At 45.5% G+C, this 19324-nt stretch overlaps 1 protein-coding gene across 1 annotated transcript; it reads left to right on the top strand.

Annotated features, from left to right (window-relative positions):
- Positions 1-6869: 6869 nt before the first annotated feature.
- LOC308432651 (sperm motility kinase Z-like) lies at positions 6870-11954 on the top strand (the record flags this gene model as incomplete). Its single annotated transcript, XM_080932411.1, has 3 exons — positions 6870-8205; positions 11567-11656; positions 11746-11954. 3 exons carry the CDS (start codon positions 6870-6872, stop codon positions 11952-11954), a joined length of 1635 nt encoding a protein of 544 aa, XP_080788537.1.
- Between the last annotated feature and the right edge of the window lie 7370 nt (positions 11955-19324).

Below are 19324 nucleotides of genomic sequence, written 5' to 3'. Positions count from 1 at the left end.
TCCCTGGGGGGCGGAGTCAGAAGCAGAAGCTGAAGAAGAAGCTTGTTCAGGTTCCTGAATAAACTGCTTGAAGAAGATCTTCCCCGGGTAGTGTCTTCCTTGCTGATCGTGGTTGGGCGCGACAAAAGAGCATGTGGGAAAAGAGGTGAAATGCCAAATTATGCAGAATTAAATTTCACTACTAATAATTTATTTCTAATATAATATATAATTACATAAACATACATAATAAAGTAGTAACTGTTAGCCATTCTTGTAGGCTCTACCCCAGAGTTACCTGGCAACAGCTAGGTATGCCTGACTCACTGTAAAAGGGGCTGCTTGCCCCCTCCTCACTCTCTTCCCTTTCTGTCACTTCTTTCCCCATTCCTCTCCCCACCTCTTTTGACAAGTTCATGACCAGCCTTCTCTATTCCTCCTCCCTCCCTCCCTTCCTCTCTCCCTCCCTCTCTCTCTCTCTCTCTCTCTCTCTCTCTCTCTCTCTCTCTCTCTCTCTCTCTGTGTGTGTGTGCACGAGTGTGTGTGTGTGTCTTTGCCTTTGTCTGTCTCTACTACCCGCTCAATTCCCCTCCCCATGCCCTAAATTAAACTCTATTCTCTACTATATAGTGGCTGGTACCTCAGAGGTAAGGGATACCTCAGCATGGGCCCTTAGAGGTACGCCCCTTCCTCTACACCATACTATGCCTCTACTAAACACATCTCTGGCTTCTCTTCCTTCCTTCCTTCCTTCCTTTCTTTCTTTCTTTCTTTCTTTCTTTCTTCCTTTCTTTCTTTCTTTCAGACTTGTTTACTTGTTTAATGTATGTGAGTACACTGTTGCTGTCCTCAGACACACCAGAAGAAGGCATTGGATCCCATTACAGCCGCCATGTTGTTGCTGGCTAGGAACTGAACTCTAGAAGAGCAGTCAATTCCTTAATCACTGAGCCATCTCTCCTGCTCAGCTCTTTTTCTTTTTTATAGATAGACAGGGTTCAAAAGGGGCAAGATTTCAACTCCTATCACCTCTGACAAACAATTTACCGATGACATGATCTTAAGTGCATACTATATACGTACATTTATTAAGCACAAAACTTATTTATGTGATAGGCATGGATGTTTTCTAGCATGTATGTATGTTGAAAACATGCATGCCTAGTCCGAGAGAGGCAAAAGAGAACTAATGTCCTAAAACTGGGTCCCAGACAGTTGTGAGTCTTTATGCAATGGATTAGAATTGAATGCTGGGTCCTCTGCAAAAACAGTAAATGCTCTCAACCCCTGAGCCATCTCTCCTGCCGCAAAAGTAACATCTTCATAATGACAAGAAATCAAAAACCCCCTAGAGGTATGCTATACATTCTAGCACATTCTGACAGCCTAGACCAACAAGGGCAAACATGCACACAAATGTCTGGGGAATGACTGCCAAGTCAGGTGAGGGTCTGATGACTTGCCACTTCATCCTTGCATGAGAAAGCATCGAGTCTCAAGTCCAATTCTGACAGACCACTGATAGTAACTGCAGCTTGTGTGATGAAGATAGTGGCTGTTTTGTTTGAATGTGTGTGTTCTACAATGGCCCGAATGTCATACTGTAGAAATTCAGTACAGTGGAGGCAGATGATGGGAGTCCATCTTCCCACTGATGAAGCCTAAGGCAAAGATTCTAAGGACTAAATCCTGAGTGTCTCTCACTTGGAGAGGAAGGTACAGATTAAGGGGAATAGGTTTAGATGATCTGTGTAGTGATGTATATGAACTAAGGACAACATGAATTCATTGGTAGACTGATATAAATGGTCATCACAAAGATAACATTTATTAATAGGTATACTGTACACACATGCATTTTGTTGCTTAGTCAGCTGCCAGGGCCTAATCAAATTGGCATGAATTCTTGGTTTCAAATATTTTCTCAAAAAAGGGACCAGGAACATAGAGAATATACAGGATATACAGAATGATCCTCGAGTACCTCGTACCTCAGTGGCATAGTGTGTTGAGAAGGAAATATCGGGTTGGGGTGGAGGTGGGATAAGACATCAGTCTATGTCAGATCCTCTACTGATCCTCTGAATAGACAAAGCTTGAACTATGAGGAAGGTAATAAACCAGGATTGAATAATAACCCATCCTATAAAATTCTACAGGATAGTTTGTCTGAGCTCATATTGATATGATTAAATAGGTGAAAAGATTTATAATAGAATAATTAAAACATAATTCATAGGATCTTTGGTCCCAAGGACAAGGGGATATGCCTTGTTTGAAACATCTGCTGAGAGCTCCTTTCAGTACACTAGAGTAAAGGGAGGAAGACAAGGAACTGAGGAACTTCACCTCAGCCAGGTGACTACAATAACATCACTGAATGCACCACCATCTGCAATGAAAACGAACATTCACTTCTGCAGACTCCTACTCGGGTCTGCCAGGCTCAAGCTCAGCCAGAGAAAACATAGATGAACCCAAATGAAACACTCTGCAAAATGCCTGACCAGTACTTGCCAAAGGTGTCAGTGTCATCAAAACAAGGACAATCTGGGAGATAGCCACCATACAGACGAGTCAGTCTATGGGACCTGAAAGTGAGGTGAAGGACACAGACAGGATGAGGCATGAAAGGGCATATGGGAAAGTCCAGATCAGAACAAAGCAGGGTGCATAACAAGGGGTAGGCATGGCTTCATGAATCCTGATAAACGTGGCACATTAAGAAGCTCAAAATAGGAACACAGGTAAGAGACTCAAAATTCTGTGTTGTCTCAATTTTCCATAGGCCAGAGATAATTCTAAAATAAAATTTTTAGCAAAAGTGGGAGTGGGAGCAAGGGCTAATATAGCAAGCATTATCTACAGCTAATATCACAGTGAATACACCGCCCTAGTGGGGCTTTAGAACAGGTTGAAGACATAACACGGGCCCTGGGCTGTTCGTAGGGATTGACATTTGCTGCTCTAAGCAATGCCCTTTCTTTAAACTGTCTGTGGTTGCACATTGAGTCTGTCTTAGAAAAACTCTCTGTGGTCTATCAGCTGACATCGCTCTGCCAATCGGCCCAAGTCTGAAGAAGTGTTAAGAAACCACCAGAACACCACCAGAAGATTTTTGGTGCATTCCCGTTATGGAATTCTGACAAATGAACTAAGCTATACAGTGTAAGACAAACCAATACATGCATGTATTCTTTTTCTTTATCATGCATCCTCTCATGTGCTTGCTTTAGCAAAACATCCCTTCACCTGTGTCTGCTTCAGCAAAACACTCCTTAACGTGTCTGCCCCAGCAAAGCACCATTCAACACAACCTGACTTTCCAAAGAAACCATCCTTTCCACTTCACTTATAGCTATCAGTAGCCATGCGGGCTCTCTAGGTGCAGTTCATCTGACTTGGTCTGCTAAATACTGTATGTGGACAGCTGCAGAGGAGCATGTTGGGTGGGGTCTGCTTCCAAGGAGTTTACCTGTGCGAGACATGGCTTTGCCCATTGTCACCCTACATAACCCCGTATCAACTCCTATACACAAGGCCCCTCTAGACACCACTCCACTCCCCACCATATCACAGACACTGCCAGGAAGTGTCAGGCTGTACTGGACCACCTGACCCCCCACAACTCCAAATACACTTTTCACAACGTGCCCTGCTAGCACAGCCCTGACACTTGGCCAAAACATCACTAACATTTTGTTCCTATGGTTCCTGTCCTAACCTCACATGCACAGCTAAATCTCAGGTCTTGCTAGAGTCACCCCTGCCACACCATCCAAGTCCCTCATACAGTGCTCTAACATTAGTGACTGCTCACCAGTCACACACATTACCTTAGACTTGAGTAGGTATGAGGCCTTGTAGGATGGCATCCAAAACCCACCCCATATAAACTTCTAGGAGCCAGCCTGTTTGGGAATCCCCTTCTTTCCTGCATACAGTGCTCCACAGTGCAACAGGTTCTGTTAGACTCACCACACCCGCCCCTCCCCCGCACTGCTCTTTTGGCTTCCCAGCCTACAGTACAGTTTTACAGGGCCATAACGATCAACCCTATCTGCACAGAAAAACTTCAGACCAAAATGCATCACGTACATGGCAAAGCATGAGCCCGAGACTTGCACTCCTTTTCCAACTACTATGAGACAAGTCTTGCTGCTCACCCCAGGCTGACTGCTACATATCAGACTTGAAGGACACCCCTACACTTGCCACTAAATACAAGTGCATGAGCACATGCACACACACACACACGAACACACGTGGTGGAAGGTGAGGGAGCAAGCTGTGAGTACTATGGGAGAGTGGACAAATGGAGCATAACAGAAGCAGTCAGACCATGGTGCACCCACTCGCTTTGCTCTTCTCTAGTGTGTGTGCACTGATGCTGAGGGTCCCAATCTGACTTTCCCACAGTGTCGGACTGACCTTGAACTGTAGGCTCAAGAATCATGACTTATCCTCCACGTTGCTTTTTAGTCAGGGTATTGGGTGGGCTATTTATTTAGCTTAAATATCCCTATAACAGTCTGCCATTGAAGAAAGTCAGAGCAGGAATTCAGAAAGGGACAGGAGCCATGGAGGAACATTCCTCGATGGTTTGGGTCCATCTTCCTCCTTCCTTCCTTCCTTTTCTCTTTTTCCTTTCTCTCTCTCTCTCTCTCTCTCTCTCTCTCTCTCTCTCTCTCTCTCTCTCTTTCTCTCTCTCTCTCTCATTCTTTTTCACTTTACACTCTCCTCACTGCCCTCATTCCCAGTCACCCTCTCCCACAATCCTTCCCCCATCCCCCATCCCCAACTCTTCTGAGAGGGTGGGACCCCCTGGGTCTTTTATAATCTTTTAATAACCTTGTTTGTGTATTTATTCAGCAAAGGAATGACACTAGGACACTGATCAATGCCTGGTTCCTCTAACTGCTAGGAATCAGCTTGTGCCCTTTAATAGTAGGGGTGGTGAGTGTTTAGTAGTAGGGGTGGTGGGTGTTTAGTAGTAGGGGTGGGGTGTTTAGTAGTAGGGGTAATGGGGTGTTTAGTAGTAGGGGTCGTGGGGTATTTAGTAGTAGGTGTAATGGGGTGTTTAGTAGTAGGGGTGGTGGGGTTTTTGGTAGTAGTGGTGGTGGGGTGTTTAGTAGTAGGGGTGGTGGGGTGTTTAGTAGTAGAGATGATGGGGTATTTAGTAGTAGGGATGATAGGGTGTTTAGTAGTAGGGACTGTGGGGTGTTCATCAGTTCTGCTGTATATGTGGATGGTACTCTGGGCACACTGTGTGCAACTTTAATATCTAAAAGCCCAAATGTGGCTCTGCAGAACCCACCGGAATCAGAAGATTTGAAGGCCGTTCAGTTCTTGGGAGTTGGCACAACTCTGGTCTGCACATGTCCTACTGTGACCTCATGAGGGTCCATTGTGACAGTTCTCCCCAGCAGCTATAAGGTGAGGCCTGCCCTGGCTCTCTGTGGGTATAGAGAGGAGGAGTAGTTTTACCTGTGTGATTCACTTGTGGCTAGTGAGATTGTGTGAGCTTTCTGTTTCTGATAGATTTGTGTGTAAGGTGTTTGTGTGTGTGTGTGTCAGAGAGAGAGAGAGACAGATAGAGAGAGTGAGAGAGAGAGGGAGAGGGAGAGAAAGCGAGAGAGAGGGAGAGAGAGTGAGTGAGAGACAGACACACACACACACACACAGAGAGAGAGAGAGAGAGAGAGAGAGAGAGAGAGAGAGAGAGTAGTGGTGTACTTGTGTGTATTGTGTAATTCTGCATCTGTGTGAAATCATCTACAAATTTAGAGACAGCTACTGGTAAAGTCCAGAGCTAAGCCTTCAGTGCTGTACAAAAGGTATGTTGGTAACCTTAATCTCTGAAGCAGAGCCATTTACTTGCCTGTTTTTGGCACATAGGCTAGGCTTTTGGCCAGGGAGCCCCTAGGATCTGCCTTGGGCTGAGATTAAAACTAATGACATTAGGCCGGTTTTTATTTTGGGTGGGTCTTTGGATTTATTTTTGTGATGGGTAGTGGTACTTTGCGTTTAATTCAGAACCCCAGGCTTCAAAGCAGGTTCTACACTGAGACATCTTTCTAACTCATGGACACTTGGCTTGCTATATTTAAATTTATTTAAATTTTCCTCTTTGTTTTTCTGTTTCTATTCTTATTTTCCTTCTGCTTTTATTTTTCTTGGGTGTTTAGTGTGTTTTATCTGACTTGGATTCTTGTCATAAATTTTAAATTTTTAAAATATTTTTTGATTTTAGGTTTATTTAATCTTTTCCTTTACAAAATAATTATTGAGTCCTGGTAAGGTTATTGCCCTCTGGAGTTTATGCCTAATTGGATGTGACCAGTTCTGGTTCCTCATTCTTTTTATTTCTCTGGTTTGCTTTTAACTTTTGCTTCTCTGTTTCAATTTAATTAATGAGTTTTCTTTGCTTCTGATTTGGTTTTGATTTCTTGAGGGGCCCTGGCTTTGCTTTGATTTCTTTGCTCTTCTAATTAGTTGGTCCAGTTTGGGGAATTGGTTTTAAATTTTTTGTGTTATTTTGAGATTTTTTTTTTCTCAATCATCTCTTCTTCCATTCATTTCCCTCGTTAGTCCTGACTTCTCGGCTTTATCAAATAGCATCCGCAACACTGCTGAGCTGTGGTCTTTCTATTTTACTAAATTGTGAGCTAGGTCTTGGTTTGGGGATCAATGTTGGGTTTCTCTGCATGTACCATTGCGGTCTGGATTAAAGCTGCTTGTCTGTGTGGTTTTCATCTTGTCCTTTGTTCTTCCTCTCCATCCCCCTGATTCTGGTACTTTCCTCCCTCTTGTCTCTGTAAGTTTCTTTATCTCCTGTTTTCTTTCTCCCCAGAGCCTCGCTTCCTTTGGCAGTCTGGTCGCTAGGCACCATGTCCACTGAGAGTGAGGACAAGTCGTCAAAGCCCAGCGAGGAGTCTTTCAGCTTGTTCGATGAAGAGGTGTTCACCAGGCAGTACACCGTCCTGAAGAACCTGAGCGAGGGCGGCAATAACGAACTGAGGCTCTCCTTGCACCGCCTCACGGGCACACAGGTTGCAGTGAAGGCTCTGGTGAAGCATGAGAGGGGGACGGCGCAGGCACTAAGTGTGTCGGAAGTCGAAATCATGAAGGTGCTAAACCACCCAAATATTGTTTCCCTTGTACAAGTGATGGAAACAAAACAGAACATTTACCTAATTATGGAAGAGGCCCAGGGAAAGTTGTTGTTTAATCGAGTGCAGGGGGCCGGATACCTGAAGGAAGATGAAGCTAGGAGCATATTTATCCAGCTGCTCAGTGCCATATGCTACTGTCATGACAATGGAATCATTCACCGAGATCTGAAGCCTGACAATATAATCGTGGATGAGCGGGGCCAGGTTAAGATCATTGACTTCGGGTTGGCTGCCAGATTCTTGCCTGGGCAAAACCTGAAAAGGCTCTCTGGATCCTTGCATTCCATTCCTCCGGATATATTCCTTGGCCGCACATATGATGGGCCCAAAGTAGACATGTGGGCCTTGGGAGTGCTTCTGTATTTTATGGTGACTGGGCTTGCTCCTTATAGAGCGACCACCTTTTCGGAACTGAGTAAAAAAGTCTTGCAGGGAAGGTACCACGTTCCTTCCTATCTCTCTAAAGACGTACAGAGTATCATCGGCATGCTGTTGACAGTAAACGCAAGGCAGAGACCAAGTGCTCAAGACCTCTTAAGTCACCCATGGCTTCAAGGAGAAAAGACTTTACCATTTCATTCCAATGGTGATACCAGCTCCCCAGACCGTGACATAATGGTAGCGATGGAAAAGATTGGGTTTCGCTTGAAGGACACCATAGAATCATTAAAATGCAAAACATTTGATGAAACTATGGCTACATACCTCCTCCTAAGAGGTCAGGCATCTCAAAATGATGCTAGTGGTGTCCAAAGAAAGATAATGAAGCCAGGGGTGGCACCTTTCCCTTCGAGAGCAGACCCTGACATTTTCCCTCTGCCTCTCAAGAGAAGGGCAAGTGAACCTTCCCTTAATTCAGTCAGATCCCCTGAACAACATAATCTAAGACAAATCGGTGAGACAGATGCTTCTGCCCTTAAGGGCAGTGGTTATAACCGGTCCATGACCGCCCCTTGTCTGTCCTTTCAAAGAGACACTACAGTGAATGTAGCGACCACTAGCTGTTCCACTGGCTCCCTGGCAGAAAAAACCTTAAGTGGCCCAGAAAGAGGTGGGACTTCAAGCTTTCCACAGCCCAGGGGCTGGGCAAAATGGAAGAAAAGAATTGGAGCATGTTTCCGGTCCCTGTGCTGCTGCTGCTTATCACCTCACAGAAAGGTGTACCCCCAAAACTGAGAGGGCACCATTAGATGACAGGAGGCACATGCATGGCTCAGGTACGTCTGTAGATTTGCTTATTTTTTACTAATGTCTTACATATAGACAGTTCCTGATGAAGTTCTCGAGGTACAGTGAGTTGCATCCAGTTGTATATAGATCATGTGGGATGTGAGTGCCTGTACAATTAAACACATGTACCATACTTTCTTACTCCAAGAGCATAGAACCAGGACACAAGCCCAATCAAATCAAACCAAACCAAATCAAACCAAGTTATTTACATGGCTCAGTTCACTGTCCCAAGCACAGGACTTGGGATAATTCAGGCTGCAGAGGGTCTTGGGCCACTCCTCTTCTGGGTTTCCTTTGTCTGCAGCCCACATGTCTTACTTGTCATGCCAGGTGGAGTCTTACCACACCTAGCATTTATATGGGTTGTCATCACACAGTCTCAACATCTCCAGAGTGCTGAGGTCTGCCCCGCAGGAAGGCTAAACCTTCAATGACAGAATCCCCTGGCCTCCCACTGCCCCAAGCTATGGCTGTTCTCTAGACCCTCTTTGACCCTTCAGCTCCCAGGCAGCCAGAACCACCTGGGAAATCCTTACACATGGTCAAGTGTGTCTTCCAGCACAAGAAGCAACCTTTGCCACCATTGAATCCAAGCTTCTCTGAGATCCACCAAGGAAATGCTCTTGAGAAGAGTTTAGCTCCGTGGTGCCTCTCTCTTCCCTCATGGCCAACATCTCAGCCAAAGCCACATTGCACCGCTGTCCTGGCCATCCAGGTTTCCCTTTAACATTCTGCTCTCTCATTTATCAAAGCCGATTCTTTGCCTCCCCCTATCCCCCCGCCACACTGTTAAGTACTCAGAGCTTACCAAATAGAATACGGTGCAAAATATGGTGGTGATACTATGTAAAATGCCTGGGCAGTCCCATCGTTAATCAATAAAATGTCCCACAAACATGCCCACAGGCAATCTGAAGAAGGAATTTTTCTCAGCAGTTTCCCTGTCTCAGACGATCCTGGATCACGTCATTCCAACAGACATTTAAGGAGTCATCCCCCTAAACTTCAGAACCAAGCAAATGTGTTTCACACAGTCTTACAAGACTATGTTTGAGGTTGGGCTGGTCCTCTAACTGCTAGAATAGGGAGAAAATCAGAGCAAAGCAACCCATGAGTGAAATCGTCTCTGGATACAGCCAGAAGGTCCATTTCCTGCAGATTCGACTCTTGCCTTTCCCATGATATAAAAACGTGGGAACGGGAAGCCAGAATCTCTACTAGTTCAGCACATTCAAGTGGAAAGTGAATTGGATCCCAGTGTGGCTGCCCCGAGAGGCTGTTCCCATGGGTCTTTAGTGTCATGTTCGTATGCCTCCCGATGTGACACCCTAACATTCGATTATTCTCTCAATCTACCCCAGTCATCCGAGGTAGGCATTTGTATACCATAGATTTAGGATATTTTTCCTTAAATCTGTTCCTTCTGCCCATCTTTCCTAGTAGATCCAAAACTCTTATTCACAACTAAAATCATAATGATTGCGGGTCAGTATCCAGGCTGTTACAAAGCCTTCTTGCTTGTGGTTGAACTCCAATTAGAAAGTATAACAATGCTCACCACAGAGCGACAAGGGAGGAGGATAAGGATTAGGGAGGTGAGGTCCTGGGTCTGATGAAGATGAGTTTCGTGGTGGGAACAAGGACAGACCTGGGAGGGGGTGACAAAGAACCAAGTTCCCGAGAAACCAGCCTAGAGAGCAGCCAGTAAGATCACAGTCACTAAGTGTCCCAGGCTTCTGCCTCCTTGCATTCAGAGCAGCAGCCACAAGACACTGAGCTTCATGATCCCATGGGCATTGGGTTCCACTCCTTAGTGGGACAGAGTTGCAGAAAGAAATGCAGTGTCACAGGCTTGTCTCTCCTTACCTAGAATGCTCCTTTGGCTAGGAAGGAGGAAAAAAAAATAATAATGTTGAAGGGTTCCCCATGGGAATATTCTTATCATCTGAAAGTCTCTCAGGGAATTCTAGTTGATGAGGACCAGGAAGCTAACAGCAGGTGGAGATCAGCAACAACCCCCTGGCTGCCAGACCAGGATGCAGGCAAATCCTCAGCTGCAATCTCTGCACAGTCCCTAGCCCTCCCTCCCAGCTTCCTCTTCCTCACAGAAGAAAGGCACAGAGGTAGCACTGAAACCACCCCACATGCTCTTGCCATGCCTTTGACCTTCCCTTCTTTGAGTTTTACAGCTCTTAACTGATTGACCTTTCCTCTCCCCAGGGCAAGCAGAAGCCCCACCAGTCAGCAGATATGCCTGTCTCCCAAACTTTCTCACCATAGCTCTTGCTTCTGGCCGATGACCTCATACCCAGGCTACCTGACATCAGAGGAAGCAAAGAGACTCCAGAGCCACAAGCCTGCTTGTCAGAGAAGGAAGAAGACTGATGCTGCCCTGGAGACCTTCCGGAAGTGGACCACCCAGGACTTGATGCTCCAGCTCAGGCTGGGAGCACATTCCTGCTCCTCCCACTAAAACTCAACATGTAGCTGCAGCAGAGGGCCTGGCTCTTGTGGAGTTGTGCCTCTGAGACCTGCTGCTTCTGGGACCTGCCCTTCACAGAGGACTGTTCTTCCTTGCCTTCCATGGCCTCCTAGAGCTAATGGTTATATCTCCCAACCTTCATGATCAGTATTCTACTTCTGAAAGACCCCCTGTTAGAAACAATAAATGCTATTTCTGTAAGGTTGTGCACACCCGGGGCAGGCTGGGGTCCCAGGTGGCCAGGTAAGATACTGGTGGGCGGCCAGCTTACAATAGACAAAGAAAGGAAGACACTCAGACAAGCCCAGCTTTCAGATAAGCCACAGCCCTGACTGGTACCAGGAGTTGTGTCCTTGGAGCCATATTTCTGCCACAGTTCCCACACTTAGATAAGCCCAAAGCAACTATCCTTGGTAGCCGCAACCCTGGATGGTACCAGGAGCCGTGTCCTTAGAGCCATGTTTTTGGGCTCACTCCCTGGCCACTTTTAAACTAGCCATTTAAAACCCTGTTACTATGCTTCTGCTTCTATACCTCACTTCTGCCCCCCAAACCCTATAAAAAAGAAACTGTCCCTTGGTCCTCGCGCCAGTCTCCTGAATAGGCTGTCGCCCTCGGACGTCTGTGACCAATAAAACCCTCTTGCGACTTGCATCCAGTGGTCTCGGCTGATTCTTGCATCCTGGGGTCTATTCAGATAAAGGTCCTCTCAATGAGGGTCTTTCATTTGGAGATTCCACCGAGATAGAGGCCTCTGACCTGGAGATCTCAGACCCACCACCGGGAGGTAAGCCAGCCAGCACTTCTGTCTGTTGTGGAGCGCTCCTGTCTTCTGTCTTTCTGTTCAGTGTTTCTTGAAATCGGTGTACTTCTCAGATCTGAGTTGCCCTGTATCTGGCGGGCCAGGGAAGGAGCTGACGAGCTCGGACTTCTCCCCCGCAGCCCTGGAAGACGTTCCAAGGGTGTCTGGAGCCCGATTTTTCGGTGCTCAGCCTGTATCGGAAGGATATGTGGTCCTGGTAGGGGATGAGGGGTCCAGACCCTCTAAGTCCCTGTCTGAGTTTCTGCTTTCGATTTTAAGCTGAACCCATGTGGCACAGTTTTGTCTTGGTCTTGTTGTTACTGTTTGTGTTTGTATTGTCTCTCTGTTGGTGTTCTTCGAAGAAACTATGGGTCAGACAATAACCACCACTTTGAGTCTTACACTAGATCACTGGTCTGAAGTGTGTGATCGCACACACAACATGTCCATGGATGTGAAGAAGAGAAAGTGGCAAACGCTATGTATGGGGGAGTGGAATTTAATGGGTGTTGGGTGGCCTAAGGAGGGTTCCTTTAACTTGGATATTATCTCCCAGATCAAGGAGTGAGTCTTTGACAAGGGTCCGCATGGCTACCCTGACCAGGTGCCATACATTGCTATCTAGGAAAACCTAGTCCTAGAACCCCCTCCTTGGGTGGCTCCCTTTGTACACCACAGGGAGCCCTGGTCAGGTCAGTAATGACAGCTATGGCAACTGCCCCTGTCCTGACCTTCCCCCTCTTCCCCAACCCCCTCTTCCTCTTCTCTCTACCCTGCCCTCACTAAACTCCCTAAACCTGTCACACCCCCCCCAAAGAAGTGATTTTCCAGACCTTAATACCCCCCTTATCGAACTCCTTTCTGAAGAACCCCCTCCCTATGGGTCCCAGGTCCCACAAGGAACGGGGACCGCTGGGCAAGGGGACCAGACTAGGGGGCCTCCGGCCCTCTCCCCGGTGGCTCGGAGACTCAGGGGAAGATGTGAGCTCCTAGCAGAAACCCCCTCCCACCTGTAACCCTTGAGAGAAAATCCAAATGGCCAGACCCAGTACTGGCCCTTTTCTGCTTCAGACCTCTACAACTGGAAGCAACATAACCCTGCTTTCTCCAGCGATCCTGCAGCCCTTACTAACTTAATTGAGTCTGTTCTAGTCACCCACCAGCCCATCTGCAACGATTGCCAAGAGCTGCTGCAGGCACTCCTGACTTCTGATGATAGACAAAGGGACTTCTAAGAGGCCCACAAAAATGTTCCAGGGGAAGATGGCCGTTCCACTCAACTACCTAGTGAGGTCGATGCAGCTTTTCCCTTGACCCGACCAGACTGGGACTACCACAGGCCTGCAGGTAGGGGAAGCCTACATCTTTATCGCCAGTTGCTCATGGTGGGTCTCCGAGGGGCAGGTAAGCACCCCACTAATTTGGCCCACATTAAGCAAGTATTACAGGGACCAGATGAGCCACTGTCAGTGTTTCTAGAAAGGTTTAAAGAGGCCTACAGAAGATATACTCCCTATGACCCGGAGGATGTCGATGTCATTTAAATCTTCTGGTAGCAGATCCCAATGGATCCTTTACCTGAACTGGGAGGCCTCCCCTACCTACATTTTGGCCCCCACCTTGTCTTCAGTCCAAAAGCATGTCACCTTTTTCTGCCTCTCCTCTTCCCCTCTCACACACTCTCGGTGAGGGTTGGAGATGGTGTAAGCCAAAGGGTTAGTGCTGTACCCACTCGGTTTCCTTTGGTGGCTTTGACTGTGGTGTTGCCAGGAACACGAGAGATTTTCTCAGTTTGCAACAATCCTAAAACACAAGTGTTGGTCCATCTTAGCCAGCAGAGGGAGACATACACCGCTATTACTTCCTTTGCCTCACACAGCCTGAGTAGGAGGAACAAGCCTTCCCTTGGCTTTGGCTTATAGCCTTCTAAAGGGCACTCAGCCCAAGTGCTTGAGTTAAGCCCAGTTAGAGCACAGTGGCATTGTCAGGCGAGGTCTGATAAAACAGCCAGGGCAGGGAGCAGACAGGAATCAGAGAGAGGGCCATGTATTCTGCCCCATCCAAGAGGAATTTAATCATGCAAGTGGACGGAGCAGATGCTGGGAAGATTTCAGTGGCACGGAGTACAGGTCAGATATTTCTTCTCCAAGCCCTTGTGCTGTCTGATTCTTCACACGTCTTCTTGAGAGTAGGAATATTACCTACCTCTCTGCCTTATAGTCCTGGGGTCCATCAGAGGTCCTACAATAGGAATCCTCTCCTGCACTCTGTCACCCTCAACCAGCTATTGCCTTATGTGTCCCTGCAGGCAAGATTCTGCAGAAGGTTTGAACTGGCTCTCTACGAGCACACAGAGAAAGAAGTGAGAAGTTATCTTAGCCTGTCTCTTCTACTTTCTCCAGAGAAATCCAGGAAGTGAGATGCAATTAAATAGGATGCAGGAACATTGTACATAAAATAGGTAAGTTAATCATCTTTTGCAGAACTATTTCTAGGGGAGAATATTGTCAGCTTCCAGGTAACTCCTAAGGAATCATTTCTACATCAGCAAGCTAGAGACAGAGTAACCTTTCCATGCCTGTTAGTATGCAGAAGTTGGCCAAATAGATAGGCCTTCATATTCACACCTACTGAATATCACCCACCTGCAGGAAGTAAGCAGAGAGTCCTAAGGCATTCAATTTTGTTTCTTATGGAAGATTTTATCCATGTTTTTCATAAACCTGAAGGTGGTAAGATGACTCAGGGGTAAAGGTACTTGCTGCCAAGCCTGATGATCTGAGTTCAATCCCCAGTGCCCACATTGTCAAAGAAGGGAACCAGAACTGACTCTCATAACTTGTCTTCTGACCACCACACACTTGCTGTGTCATGTGTATACACACACACACACACACACACACACACACACACATACACACACACACACACACACACACACACACACACACACACTCTCACACACACACATAAAATACCAGAGATGGGTATGGTAGCACACACCTTTAATCTCAGCACTTTAGAGACAGAGACAGGACAGTCTCTGAGTTCAAGGCCAGCCTGGTCTACAAAGCAAGTTCCCAGCTGTCAGGGATACATAGACCCTTTCTCAAAAAGCCAAAACAAACCAAACAGAAAGAGTCAGAACCCCTTTTCAAATGAGATGATGTATAGTTAGTCAAGAAGGTCTTTGTCTGATTGATGTTGGGAATGGGAGGGGAAGAGAAATTCCACACATTTTCCTCACTGCTGCCCAATACAGAGAGGAGGCTCAGGCTTCCTGTGGTTTTCCATTAGAAGATGAAAGAGTGGGGTCTGCAGTCCAGACTCTTCCACTAACTAGTGACTGTGTGTCCAAAGTGATGTGATCACTGACAGAGTATCAGTATAGGAGATGGTCTTGGTTTATTTTTCTGTTGCCGTGAAAAATACTCCACTACTTCAGGGAGAGAGGAACTGCGTCAGGCCTGGGTCAGGCCTTTATCAGACCATCAAGGCTGAGAGATCAAGGAGGCGGTCAGAACTTGAAGAAGCTGATCCCATTCATCCACAGTCAGAGGGCTCTAGTGGATGGATGCATGCCACCTGATGCTCAGCTCCCCTCTCCACACTTCTTCAGCCCAGGATCCCCTTCAGGAAATGCTGCCCACAGTGGATGGTTCTTCCCACATCAATTAATAATCAACATTACCCACACACACCGAGACACACTCAGAAACCCATCTCCCAGGTGATTCAAACTTTAGTTTACAGTTAGCTCTACCTATAATAGAGACATATGTGTGAGTGTGTGTGAGTGTGTGTGAGTGTTTGAGTGTGTGTGTGAGTGTGTGTGTATGCTGGACTCAAGCCCACAGGCTAACCTCTAGTATGAACTGACTCAGTTGAGTAACCACTCAGACCAGCTAGTTGCCCTTGACATGGTCATTGAACCTCTCTCCTCTACAGAGCCTCAGAGCATTGAGAATTTTTACAAAGACCAGTGCCCCAATGCAAATCTGCTGAGCCATGCTAACTGGGGGGAGCCACCACTTTCTCTTGGATTCTCAGACTCAGGCCAATAAGGTGCTGCTGCAGGCCTGTGTAGACTACACAGTGAAGTGGGCTTTGTAGCCACCCTCTGCTCTACACATCTACCCCATTTCTGACATCATCCTATGCTCAGGCCTCAGGCCCCTCCGCTGTGATGAACTGTATTGGTCCCTGTGCCTCCCCCATGGGAACCAAGAACAGATGGAGGTCTCATTCTTTGATCCTGTTTGACTTGTACTCCAAACTCATCAAAACTTATCTGACTCCTGGGCAGGGACCCAGGGTTGGCCTTTTCTTCCCTGAGTTTCAGCTCCCTTGCAAGATTGCGGCCCTGATAGTACCAAATCTGTTGCTTCATCTCTGACCACCTCTTTCACATCCTCATACCATTGAAATGGCTTCTACCTGATGGAAAATTTTGCCTCTCACTCATGAGTCAGCAAGCCAAGAAGAACCAGATAAAAAATCAGTTTAAGAAGATTATTGCTTCCTCCCTTTTGCTTAGTCATAGGCAACTGGTCACTTAAATGTTTCTATGTCAAGAGTTAAGAAGGCAGGAATAAAGTAAGACATTCAGGGGAAAGGCCACAGAATTAGGAGGTGGCATTGCTGACGAGTTATGAGATCTTTGGCTTCTTAGAGTTTCCCCTGATTTCAGTTCATCTGCCAAGTGAGACTTGTGATACATAAATCCCACTAAACTGGTCTAAGTACAAAGGAAATGTAGAAAAGTTTCATTTTTATTAATAAAATGAGTTACAGATCTGAGCATAGGATTCTCAAAAGAAGAAATAAGAATAGCCAAGAAATATCATGGAGAGTGTCCAACATCCTTAGCAACTAGAAACAATGCAAATCAAAATGCTTTGCAATTTTATCTTTTCTGTTTAGAGTTCGCCTATTCAGAATGGCTAGATCAAGAATACAACTGACAAATTCTGGTAAAGATGTCAGGAGAGGGAGACCTGCAGTTGGTGCGACTGCAAACTTCTACAGCCTCCAGAGCATTGGTTGTCGACCTTCCTGATGCTCTGACCTTCAATACAGTTGCTCAGGTGGTGCAGACCTCCTCCCCAACCATAAAATTACTTTGTTGCTCCTTCCCAACTGTAATTTTGCTACTGCTATGAATCACAGTGTAAACATCTGTCTTTTCATATGGTCTTAGGCAACACCTGTGAAAGGGTCACTCAAAGGGGTTCCAGCCAACAGGTTCTATAGAACTGTTCCATAGAAATCAGTGTGGAGAGTTCTTAAAAAGCTAGAAATAGGCCTACCATAGGATGTGGCTATACCATTCCTTGACATAAAACTAAAGGGTTAGAGTTATGGTTGATATATGCTTGGCCCAGGGAATTACACTATTAGGAGGTATGGTCTTGTTGGAGTAGATGTGTTACTGTGGGTCTGGGCTCAAGACTCTCACCCTAGTTGCCTGGAAGACAGTTGCCTAGTTGCAGCTTTCAGATGAGGATGCAGAACTCTCAGCTCCTCCTGCACCATGCCTACCTGGATGCTGTTATGCTCTCCCCTTGATGGTAATGGTCTGAACCTCTGAACTTTTATGTCAGCCCCAATTAAATGTTGACCTTATAAGACTTGCCTAGGTCATGGTGTCTTTTCACAGCAGTAAACCTTAACTAAGACAGTTGGTTATCCTATCACAGAGATACCTATTCAGCATATCCATTGCTTGCTATACATAGGAGCTGGGAAATAGAAACAACCTAAGTGCCATTCAACAGACCAGAGTGAATAGACATTGTATGGTACACACACAATGAGATTCTATTTAGCTGTAGAGAAAAAATGAAATCATGAAATTAGTTTGCAGGTACATGGACAGAGCCAGAGTATGCTGTTCTGAATAAGGCAGCCCAGTCCTAGAAAAAACACTACGTGTCCTCTTTTTTGGTTCCTAGCTCTAAATATCTTTGTATTTAGGTATGCAGCTTTAAATAATTGCAGCAGACAGAAAAGTAGAAAAGGACTGTGGGGGCAGAGAGTTCCAGAGAAGAGGATAGTAGGATAGCAGTTGCCATGAAGGGGTACGGATGGAAGAGATGAAGGAAGGATTTTAACTGAGAATAAGGAAGGGAGGGTAATATAGTCAGAGTGGAGAAGTTTGGAAATGGAGGAATATTTTATAAAATCACTTTAATATATATTAGATAGTAGATAGATAAATAGTAGGTAGATAGGTAGATGATAGGTAGATAGATAGATAGATAGATAGATAGATAGATAGATAGATAGATAGATAGATAGTTTAAATGGAGTTAGGTCACTTAGGGTGCTCACCCCAAGACCCATAGACTAACAAAACTCCCATGCCAACTTAGGAAACCTGCTTTTGAATTGTTGGTTGCGGGAGCCCAGAGACTCTCAAATCAGAACAAGCTATTGCTAGTGACCTTGATTGTCCCTCAGAATCCATTCTAAAGGATATATGCACTAGTGTCTAGATTCTCCGTATACCATTTTGAAAATGAGCAACTGGAGAAATTCCTCATTCAGCAAAATGCTTGTTGTGCAAAGAGATCCTCAGAAGCCAAGTAAAAAGCAAGACATGGCAGTGCCTGTGTGTAACCCATTGCTAGGGGCAAATGTGTGGGTGAAGACAGACAGGTCTTGGAACTTCTGCTTGGCCTTCTAGCTGAATTAATGAACTTTAGTTTCCCAGGTTCCCTGTCTCAAAAAATAATGTAGAGAGTATCCAAGGCTAGCACCAAATGCTAGCTCCTGTCACCACACACAGGTTGACATGCCACATGAATGCTTATTTCCGCCACACCCAATAGAATGGAATATAATAATGAAGACTGAAAACGAACAAACATGTTCTCAGAACCTATGTTAAGAAATCAGTAGTCCTCAGAGGCTCACATATACCTCTCATAACAATACTGGGCACAGATATTAACAAAACTGTCCCCTTGTTCTGTATAGTTGTACAGCATAATAGTTTAAATATATGTTACTCAGTTTGCTATAAGTAGAATTTTACTGTATACTTTTATTTACTATTTTTCCCGTATATATATTTAGATTCACTCACCAGGAAGCGCATAGCTATGCTTTGCACAGATTGAGGGTATACAGTGATAGAGTGATGTTGATAATGGCACAGATGCTCTTTACCACACTGAAGACATGTTCCTTGTTTACTGAAAGATTTTTATCATAAAGTAATTTGAATTTTATCTTATGTCTTTCTACCCACACACACACACACACACACACACACACACACAATTTGTTCATCTGGAGTATTGCATTACTTTGTAGCTGTAAACCAACAATAACTCTCCAAGATAAAAATCATATTGGTCATTTTATACATTATTCGATATTGTTAACTATATAGTTTGTTCAGGATGTTTGTCTTCGGTGAGGTTAATATGTGGTTCTCCCCACCCCCTTTTCTTGAGGTGTTCCACTCAGAGTTTGAAAACTTTCGATGGTTAGTTTCTAATTGTCAACTTGATACAATCTAGAATCATCTAGAGTCTAACATAAGAAATTGTCTAGATAGGGTTGTCCTGTAGGCATGGCAGTGAAGGATTGCCTTAAAAAGTTAAATTGTTGTGATTGAGACCCACCCTGGTACTAGAGAGATGG

The sequence above is a fragment of the Micromys minutus genome (genome assembly GCF_963924665.1).
Source record: "Micromys minutus genome assembly, chromosome: 18".
Classification (NCBI taxonomy): domain Eukaryota; kingdom Metazoa; phylum Chordata; class Mammalia; order Rodentia; family Muridae; genus Micromys; species Micromys minutus.
This window is presented reverse-complemented; position numbering and strand designations above follow the sequence as displayed.